This window comes from Pistacia vera, unplaced genomic scaffold, assembly GCF_008641045.1.
Source record: "Pistacia vera cultivar Batoury unplaced genomic scaffold, PisVer_v2 Contig320, whole genome shotgun sequence".
NCBI lineage: Eukaryota > Viridiplantae > Streptophyta > Magnoliopsida > Sapindales > Anacardiaceae > Pistacia > Pistacia vera.
The window spans coordinates 957,837-968,895 of record NW_022196136.1 but is presented as its reverse complement, the minus strand read 5'-3'; the positions used below and the strand labels follow the sequence as shown (position 1 = coordinate 968,895).

Sequence of the window (11,059 nt, the reverse complement as noted above, 5' to 3'; positions counted from 1 at the left end):
TACTGAGGCAGAAGGAGAAAACAGTTTGCTATTGCTAAAGTCGATTACATTATGTATGGCTGATAGATGATATAAAAAGGAGAAAACTACTTTCAAACACTAATTTCTTCTTCTTCTCTGTTTGTTTTTAATCCTTCTCACCGTTTTGTGGGAATTCCCTTCAACTGCGTTTACAAGCCATTGAGGCTTTCTTGTTGTAAACACAAGACATCCAATAATCAACCCAAACGCCGTCCCACATCCATAACCCATCAACACAACTTTCCAACCAAAATCTTTTTTAGAGTCTGTATCATCCTCAATATGAGGTGGATAGGAAGGGTCGCTGCATTCTGTTAATGGAGGTCCACATAATCCCAAGTTTCCTTCATACGAATCACTTGAGAAGGTGTTGAATTGGTTCCCTTGAGGAATAAGTCCCACAAGTTGGTTATGTGACAGGTTCAGCGCAGAGAGAAATGTCAAATTAGTTAACTGCCATGGAATTCTCCCGCCAAGTTTGTTTGAAGAAAGGTCTAAGGATTCGACTCCTCCCAAATTGCCCAACAATGGAGGAATCTGACCTGTAAGACAGTTTTGAGAAAGGTTGAGGTGATTAAGTGCTTGAAGCTTTCTAATTACTTCTGGAATCGTACCATTAAAGCTATTATTCGAGAAATCAACGGTACAGAAAATAGTAAGAATTTTCACTAGTTTAACCTCAAGCTTTTTCACTACAAGCGTCACTGAATCTTCATAATACCTGTCTCAAAAATAACTCACAGGTAATGAACCACTAAAATTGTTGTTCGAGATATCAAAAATTCTCAACTTAGAGAAAGAGGTACTATTGGCTTTAGGATCCGTTACAAGACCATAAAATTTATTAGAACGAAGAACAAGAACCTTTAATGCCGGAAGGCTTCCCAACCATTTTGGGAAGGACTGGTTTATTTTGTTATTTGCCAAATCTAGGACTTCCAACTTTTCACAATTAAGCAAAGATTTTGGGATTGGCTCTTTCAATTCATTGCCATTGAAGTTGAGGGTCCTCAAGTCATTGCCCTTTGTAAATGCTCCAGGAATGTTGCCATAAAACTTATTCTCCTGCAGATCCAACACGCGCAAACTGTTGCTGAAGTGTCCCAAGCATTCTGGAATGGTACCCGTCGAGCTATTGTTGGAAAGATCAAGAACTTCAAGGGTATTAATATTGCAGATTAAATGAGGTATTTCTCCTGTCAGATTATTGTTTGATACTAAAAAGACTTTCATGTCAGGTGGCGGAACTGGAATTGGTCCTTCAAACAAGTTGGAACGAAGGTCAAGATATTGAAGATTCTTCCATGGAAGTTGTTTGACGCCTGTTACAAGTTGTAGGAAACCTATATGTAAAATTGAATCAGATCTATAAACTCTACTAACTGTTTGAAAATATTTTTGGATCACGAATCAAAGGCACACTTAAGTTTCTTACAATTTTCCAAAATAGATTAAAACATGGTAGTTGTAAGATCAGTTAAGTTGTCAACAATATGAACACGAGTAACACGAGTTGTTTTTTCACAATAGAAATCTGCTTGCGATTAGTAAAATGCCAAAATGACTTCCAAATAATTTATTATTTTAAAAAATAAAATTGCTGTCAAGATGTCATTAGCAGGCAACTGTTATCATTGACAACCGCCAACTGGCCATTGAATATGGAGAATATCACCGACAGGCGTCCGACAATATTCTAAAAATTATTCTTAATAAAATTGTTAATAAATTAGCAAAAAAAAAAAAAAAAAAAAAAAAAAAAAAAAGAAAAAGAAAAGTAAACTACAGTTTATCAGGCAACCTATAACTTTGGGTTATAGCTGATTAATTTCAGAGCACAACTATAAGTGTGATAATGGTAAAAGCTACATAATTCCAAATGCATCCTGATTCCTAATTAAATAAATAGAATTCTTAGTATAGACTTACATAGATAAGAAAGAAGGTCAAGATATTGAAATAAATATTACAATTTTAAGTGCAATTAAATCAAATTATTAAGAATAATAAAGGAAAGAAAGATTGTTATCTTACCAACCGTTTTTGGCTGCCCGTAAGCTGCTTTAAGAGTTCTACGAGGGAGGTCGGAGTCGGAAGTGTCAAGGCGATTGGAAGGATCTTTTAGCTCTTGATTAAACCTTAAACTATCTTGTTTCTCACGCTTGAAGGATCCCAAGTCAGATCGTCCACTGCAGAAGCTACTATTAATGGTTAAAAGGGCAAGTAACACAATAAAAAGAATGGTTGCAGGAGCAGCAACAATACTCATGGATTCTTTCATTGTTACTACTTAATTACTCAGTCCTTCTTCTACGTGTAAAAGAAGCTACTCATAAATATGATGAATGAGCGTGTAAAACAATCTCATATTTCTCAGCTTACGTGTTGACCTGGCAACCAATTGTCCAAACTAGGTCCAGAACCTCATTTTTCTGCAAAAAAGTTGAAAGGTGCTCCCCTGGAATATCGCTCTGGGTCAAGGTTTTAAATGTTTACAGTTGTTTTATTTCCCACCGTGTACTCCTATGGTAATCAAGTCAAGTCAATGAAAGAAGGAATATAATTGCGGAATGGAAAATTCACACTTGTAAAGTTGTGTATTGCTATTTATCCATCGGAATATAATCAAATAACATCTATTCTAATCCAAAATTTCTATTGCACTTACCGCTAAAATTTCCCCCAATTGAAAAGAGAAAATGATTTATCGGCGGTTTGCCAACCACCTAGTCGATTGATGACTAAATTGACCATTTATAGTCTAAAATTTTAAGTAAATGACTGACTTATTTTCTACGATATCAATGTTCAATTAATTTTTAATTCTATCAATCCCTTTCTGTTTTAAAACGTCGCATAGTTGATCATTCTCCTATTGGGTCTTCCCTCTTCTGTGGAGGAAGCCCAAAAACTCATGTGGTTTATAAAGCCCACATGGAAAAGTGGTATTTTGTCTATTACTCTTTTGGATGAGCGCGAGTTGGGGAAGGGGAAGGGTTGGGGATCCCATTCCTTGGCCCCATCCTTGACCCCCTAGGCCCAGCCCGTCCCCGAGGTCAGGGATGAAGGGGAAATCTTGGGCCGGCCATAGGGATTGGGTTTTTTGCGGGGTCAGCATTTATGATGGGCTTTAGGATTTTGACTGTGGGCTGGGTTTGGGCTTTAGGATTATTGATTGTGGGTTGGGTTAACATTTGTATCTAATTTTTATAAGTATAAAGGTTTTTATTTGACTATTTACCTTTTATTTGAATACAAAAACATCTATTATTACCAATTTTCATAATTGTGTATGATTTCACTCAATGTTCCCATAATTATAATCACATTTTATCAATTAATAGTGTGAAAACAATAACTATTAAAGTGGTAATTTCTTGACAAATGTGATTTTTTCAAAGAAGAAAATGAGAGAAAAGCTAAATTATTGGATAAATTAATTACAAATATTATTTAAAAGAAATGTCACAAATTAATTGATATGGACTTGTTAAATATTTCCCATGATCAATTATAATATGTAGTAAGACTTGTTAGGTATGATGTTAGTAACTTGTTAGATATGTAGTAAAATTAGATATTAGAATTTAGAAAATAATCCAATATTATTGTCTAAAATTAGATTTTAGACTTATGTGATACAATTTATTGTGTCTCTCAATCTTTATAATATACATAAAGTTCCTCTTCTTTCTTCTAATTAATTGGTAATTTTAATTTACAACGATTTTAATTTGTTCTCGTATAAAGTTCCTTTTCATTCTTCTAATTAATTTGTTTAGCTTGTTTTATTGATTAATTTTCAACTATTCAAATTAATATAAGATTAACAAGATTTATTGAATATTGATAAGATTGCATAGAAAAGATCATATAATAATTTTTTAAATGAAATGATATTATATATGTGGGGCAGGGAATTATTTCTCTTTCAGGGATTCCCCAAGCCATTTGGGGCAAGGTGGGGACCTGCCTAAGTGGGTCAAACGCCCATATCTAATTACTCTTACTTAGGGTTATAGCATATTTAACGGGTTTATTTTTTGTTGTTGCTATGAGTGTGTGAGAGTAAAAAACACAAAACAAATTTCAGTTTCATTCTATTTCAATCAAACTTTATCAAGCACTCCGATGGAAAGTCATTCATTGTTAGATTGATCGTGTGTGTCAATTTTCTTTATTTACATAATTTTTATTCCAACTTTCGTATATTTGATTTATGTTTATGTGTTCAAATTAGTTTTGAATTATATTATTTCTTTAAATTATCATAGCTAATTATGTACAGTTGTTTTTATTATCTTATATTAAATATATATAAATTATTAAGGTAAGGAAAATTATATCATTTATTACTAAGTATATAGCTCTATTTATTTTAATCAAAAGTTCTCTTATAATATTAAGTTGCATCCAAAATATTTGGAAGTATCCCAAAGTTCAGAGATGTAATGATCGAAGCAAACTTAATGATCCAATAGATGATGGAATGTTAACAGTAAATTTATTGTTATCTAAATTCAACATATGCAATTTTTGCTATTTCATCCAACAATCACGTAATTCTCTAGATAAAAAAATTATCTTCAAGTTTGAGAAACACCATTTTCTTTGCCTTATTTCTTTTATTCACAAAAAATGAAAAATAGGACTTGAAAAAGCATTGTTGGAAAGGTGCACAAAAGTTATGTTAGAGGATATAAGAGGTAATGAACCTGACAATTTATTTGAGAATAATGCTACGAACACCCATAATTTGCACCAAATTTTTGTACCGACGTATGTGGCATCCAATTAGACACAGCCACATTGTAGACAACACACGTCTTCTGTGAATGAGCAGCCATCCAATAATTATGGACGCTCGTCCATATTTGATGGACGACCATTCATTATAAATGAACGAGCATCTACGAAAATAACAATGGACTCCCGTCCATATTATTTGGACGTGAGTCCATCTACTATGAACGGGCATCCATTTCATATGGATGCCTATCCATAAAATTTTAGAAATAAAATAATAGATGCCCGTCCATATAATATGGACAGACATCCATCACCAATTCACCATCTATAATATGGACGCCCGTCAATCAACAATTCACCATCTATAATTTTTAATGGTTTGACTCCAGATGGGCACCCATTTTTGGGGAGTTTTATTTTCTAAGCATTTTTTTTTTAAGTGTAATGGGCATAGCAGGAGTACATTTGATGCCCCACCTTCAATGTTGGTTGATTATGGACAAAAAAGATTGACTTTGGACTAGCATCCATTGTTTGGGAGTCATAGCAATGTGTTTATTTTCTAAGCATTATTGTTTTATCAATGGATCTTATTAAATAACTGTTGACTTCAATGGATGTTTGTTGCTTTTTGTTTTTTAAAACATTTTTTGGGACCCTAAATTTTTAAACCTGAAATTTTATTAAAATCTTTTTATTTGCTATGTCAATGGATGACCGTTCATCTAATAGGGACACTTGTCCATTGAATATGGGCGCCCGTCTATATTATATGGACAGGCGTCCATTATTATTGTTTTATAGTTTTATAATTTAAACATATGGATGGGCGTCCATTATTATTGTTTTATAGTTTTATAATTTAAACTATGGACGGTGTCCATTCACGTAAATAAACTCTCGTCCATATAATATGGACGAAAGTCCATTTTTATTTTTGTATGGACTAGAGTCCATTTAAAATGAATGGTCATTGAATAATCATGGACGCTCGTCCATATTTGATAGACAAACGTTCATTCGCAGAATACTTGTTAGAGTCCTACGTGGCTGCGTTTGACTCGCATGACACGTCGGTCGGTGTAAAAATTTGGTGTAAACCTTTGATGTCTATAGCATTATTGTTTATTTGAACTCAAGTCAACAGTAATGGATCGATCAGCCTAGGTTAGAGCTGGGCATTTGGGACTGGGCCCAAAAGCCCAGCCCCAAAACCTGGTCCTAGGAGGCCTGGTCCCAAAACGGGACCAAGCCTAAGGAGGAGGACCCGGCCCCTCCACTGGGCCCTCCTCCAAGGCCCAGGCCTGGGCCCAATTTTTTTGTATTATATCATTTTAGTCCCTTGTAAAATTACATTAAACTCCTTATTAATTTTAAATAAGTATAAATTACAAGGGCTAAAATAAAATTTATTAAAATATATATATATATATATATTTTAACTTTTTAACCGTTGGCTGCCAACGGTTACAGCAGCCAACAGTTATAATTATATTATTAATTATAAGTTTTTTTTTTCTTCCCCCCCCCCCCCCCCCCAAACAACTCACTATAAATAACCCTAAAATCTTTCATTTTTTCACACCAATCAATCTCTCATTCTTTCATTCTTTCAATCTCTCTATTCCAAATCTCCAATCAATTTCTCATTCATTTATATTATAATTTATCATATTATTTATTTATATTATTCAATTTTTTTCTATTTTTCAATATCATCAATTTCATATATTTTTAATTTCTTTTCATTTTAATTATTTATTATTTTATCATAAATTTATAATGTCTTCCCCAAATGAGTTTTACGTTCCATCCACCGAAGAAATTGAAGGCTTCAATCCATTTTCACCATTTCCTCCAGAGGAAGCAGCTGCATTCCACAACCACATTCGGTTGGGACGAGGTGTAGCAAACACATGTGAGCTGCGAGTCAACGAGCACGAGCATGCCAACCTCCCCACGGTCAAAGAGGGTCGTGTCTGATGTATGGCGATACTTCACCAAATTAAAACGGCCAAAGACAAATGGGAGGGGGAAGAATCGTGTGGGATAGGTAATTTTTATGGAACCATTATTGGCGCTGAGAAGGGACTTTAACGATACGACGACACGTAGAGAAGAAGCATCCCCAATAAATGCATCTTTAGCGGATCAGGTAGACAAATTAATTTTAATCCACAATCCTCAACTTCTCAACATGGCAATACAATACACATGTTGCACGAAGGAAATAGACGATAATAGTTGCTACGAACTCTCCATTTTTTTATCTAAAAATCCTTTTTTTGTTAATATGGTTAAAACTGCATTTTGTCCAGCATATACCCCTGTTAGTAGAAGTGCAAGTAGAAGAGAATACTAAAACTTTATAACAAAATAAATAATAACTTAAAAACGAATTTCAATTTTAGGAATATATCTATTGCACTTACATAAGACATATGGGCTTGTGATCAAAAAACCGTTTTTTTAACTATCACAGTACATTTGTTAGATCATAATTGGGGTTTACAATAAAATGATAGGTTTTAAACCATTATATGAAAAACATAGTGCTGAAACTATTTATTTTACAATTCTTGAAGTTTTGCAAGAATATTTATAACTATAGAGTTGTAGCGCTAACGCTTGATAATGCAGCTACTAACACCGCGACAATCTCTTTATTTGAAAAGAGATTGATCCGCTTGGTGAAGGCAAATTTATCACCAGAGATGTGCTTGTCACATCATCAATTTGAAGTTAAAGCAGGTTTAGATGCTATACATTCAAAGATGGAGAGGGTGCGTAGACTATCGGATTTATCGTCGGCGGTAGCAATAAAAGATGGCAGGAGTACATCAAATATTGTAAGCAAAGGCGCATTGGTTCGCCCTTTGAAGTTATGTACAGACATGCCTATCCGTTGGAACTCTACCTACTTGAGTGTTGGAAAAAGCTTTGCCAACCGCGAAACAAATTATAGATTTCGTCAACCAGAAGAACCATCCAGAGGAAGTTGTCAGCTATGATGATTGGGCGGTTTGTGAACTTTTTTATTCATTTCTTAAAATTTTTCATGATGCTACTAATGGTCGATGTCAGTGGTAATTTATTATCCAACTACTAATTTAATGTTAGATATTTTAGTTCAAATTGCTAAAACTTTTGCTCAATATAGATATGATAACATTTTACGTGAAATTGTTTTAAGTATGGAAGAAAAATATAAGAGATATTGGTTAGATATTCCATTCTTATATGGATTAGGCCTTTTTCTAGATCCTAGGTTTAAATTATCCATAGTTAACGGTGTAATTACTGAGTTAGGCCGACATTTAGGATATGATTATACGTCTTATTTGATTGACTTTAAACACAAATTGGATAGGCTTTTTTCTTTATATGAGAACATGTACAATGGAAGTGGAAGTGGAAGTGGAACGTCTAGGAGAGGCAATCAGGACCTTGATGCAGCCCCCCCTCAAGGATCGAGCAAGTGGGTGTATGTGAAACGTGGCGGAAGCTCCAGCTCGTACATACATGGACCAAATGAGATGACTCGCTACCTACAGGTGGACCTGACCTTTATGACGATGAAAGAGCAACTTGACATGGATATTCTTCAATGATGGAACCAACATGAAAGTCGATTCCCCATTATATCCCAAATGGCACGTGACATTTTATCTGTACCAGTTTCTACAGTTGCATCTGAGTCAACATTTTCAACGAGTGGTCGGATTGTTGAAGATAGAAGATGTTCTTTAACCAATGAGATGATTGAAGTGATAACGTGTTTACGGGATTGGACTTATGCAGAAAGAAGACTACAACAGCACCCTGAAGATCCTAAACTACTCGAACTCTTTAGGAATACAGATTTGAATAATGTAACTAGTGTTGACGATGAAATTGAAGATGAATAATTTAATAAAAAAAATAATTTAATTGTTTATTTGTGAAGCATGAATGTGTGAAATGTGAATATTACATTTATGTTAAAAATTAAAATTAACTATTAATTTATTATTTTTTCAAATTAATTAAATTTTTAGAAACTTACTAATCAACCCCTAAAAAAAATACTAAAACCCCCCTATAAAACTTCATTTCGCCCCTAAAATATAAAAAAAAATATCAGGGGAGGGGGAGGGGGGGTTATCCAAGCCCATAGGACCAGTCTCGACCAGGCCTAGGGCCTGGTCTAGGTCCTGGTTTTTCTCATGGGCCAGGGACCGGTCCCAGGCCCATGAGTGACCAGTCCCAAGGGACCGGTCCCTGTCCAGCTCTAGCCTAGGTTACATTTGGAATCTCTCCATGGATTTGGTAATGAGAGAGATTTATATTTAAAAATGAGTAGTCCAAAACCAAATCAGAAGTGTATCAGCAGTTTCTAAGTTGGATATGTCCAAAGTAATTAGATTTCTTTTTTGTGAATATGGCCGTGAAGGAAATAAAGGCCCTAAATGACAATATCCTAATCTAAAATGTTCCATCTGAAAAAGAAGGAATCCAATCAGGATTAACTTTTTCCTTCCATCATGTTACTTGAAAGATCTAAAACTACCAAACACGAAAGCTCTCATATACAAATGGGAATATAACCAGAAATAGAGTTGTAATTGAGATTAAAATATTTTATATTTTTAAACTGCCTAAGTTGCTCGGTCAAATGACCAAACAGATTAGTATTCTATAAATCTAGATTCTCCGAACCCCCTGAAACGAATCCTGAGAAAATATCTAGGCTCCGTTTGGCTTATTATTTCTACTCATATTCCCAATCCTATTCCCCAAATATTGTTTGGCACATTATTTGAGAAATATTAGTCTATTTTTTAATTACTTTTAGACCCCTTAAGTTGATTAATTTCAGTAAATACCCCTAAAAAAAAGTTTAAAAATTAACAAAAACACCCCCACCCACCAATACTTGCCAGATCTCGGCAACCACTGCCGGTGGTAGCTGGAATCTGTCACAATGGTCTACACCACCACCGGAAATGGCCAGTAATTTACTGATCTGGCTGTTGCTGATGGCCATCAACGACGGCCAAATCTTGGCCATCGTTGATAGACAACGACGGCCATATCTTTGGCCAAAGATGGACTTTTTCGGCCATCGATGGCCATATCTGGCCGTAGATCTGGCCTTTTTCTGCCAGATCGACGATGGATCTGGCCAGAAAAGGCCATATCGATCAAATACCTGCCAGATCCGATCGGTATGTGTTATTACGCAATTTTCCAACGCCGGAATCTGGCACTACGGGTGGTAGGGGTGTTTTGGTCATTTTACAATATTTTAATATATTGGGGTGTTTATTAAATTAGCAAACCTAGGGGTTTTTTTTATAAATTTTTAAATTTTACCTCGTAATACTCCCCTATTAAACTATCCAATATTATTCTCAAAATCCTATCTAAAATAATAAAACAAACGGACCCTAAGACTTCATTTATCTCTTGACTCAATTTGACACCTGACAAAAAAATTGAATGCAAGTTGCAAATTCTCCCCCTTGAACTTGTAATGTTTCCAAGTTTATTGTACGAGAGATCAAGGCTTTTGAGATATTTCTCCAGTTAGATTATTGTTTGAGATCAAAAATACTTTTATATTAGGAGGTGGAACTGGAGCTGGTCCTTCAAACAAGTTGGAACGAAAGTAAAGATATTGAAGGTTCTTCCATGGAAGTCATTTAACGCCTATCAACAAGTTTATGAAAAATTAAACTCTAAATCCTATTTGTTAGTCTGATCCTCTATTTTCCAAAGTTCCAGAGTTTGCACAAGTACACAATCAAACCAAAATGTGCATAAGTCTTATAATAAAATTTTGAAAACAGATTGTAAATCAACCTAGATCATAAGAACAAAGAAAATAAAAGGATAGCCAACAAAATTCTTAACATAAAACTAACGTAGAGCATAAGAAAAAGTCAAGATATTGCAAATAAGAGAGATTTCCGAGAAATATATAAACCTAAGTTCCTTCAAATTTTTAACCAATGGAGTGCAAAATATTTAATGGATAAATTAATCAAGCAAAGAAAGATTATATATCTTACCAACCATTTCTGTCCCCTTTGAAGATTCAGTTCAAATGATTTGGTTAGGAGACCGTGCAACGGAAAACATACATTTGAAATTAATAACCTAGAAATAAAACCACACCACAAAAAGAGACACGACATTTACGTGGTCAAAATAACCTGGCCACATTCACGGATGAGAGAAATCCACTACAGCTTCATGAATACGTTATACAAGAGTACACGGCACCATCATAAATGTGGTAAATAAT

At 34.5% G+C, this 11,059-nt stretch overlaps 1 protein-coding gene across 7 annotated transcripts; it reads right to left on the bottom strand.

The window, feature by feature from the left end:
- Window positions 1-2,461, bottom strand: LOC116136888 (receptor like protein 27-like). Of its 7 annotated transcripts, XM_031422555.1 has the most exons (4): window positions 2,056-2,456; window positions 886-1,364; window positions 700-742; window positions 1-563 (listed from the first exon to the last, which is right to left on the bottom strand). In XM_031422555.1, exons 1-3 carry the CDS (start codon window positions 2,300-2,302, stop codon window positions 734-736), a joined length of 735 nt encoding a protein of 244 aa, XP_031278415.1. In that variant the 5' UTR covers window positions 2,303-2,456; the 3' UTR covers window positions 1-563; window positions 700-733. The 7 variants fall into 7 exon arrangements, with proteins under 7 accessions (XP_031278415.1, XP_031278413.1, XP_031278414.1 ...); XM_031422553.1 differs by lacking the exon at window positions 700-742; XM_031422554.1 differs by having other exon boundaries at window positions 1-742; window positions 2,056-2,455.
- Between the last annotated feature and the right edge of the window lie 8,598 nt (window positions 2,462-11,059).

Excerpts from the sequence above, each read along its gene's own strand:
- LOC116136888 (XM_031422550.1), bottom strand. The coding sequence starts at position 2,302 with ATGAAAGAATCCATGAGTATTGTTGCTGCTCCTGCAACCATTCTTTTT. Across the intron at positions 1,365-2,055 it reads CGGGCAGCCAAAAACGGTTG|GTTTCCTACAACTTGTAACA; the intron begins GTAAGATAACAA and ends TTTTACATATAG.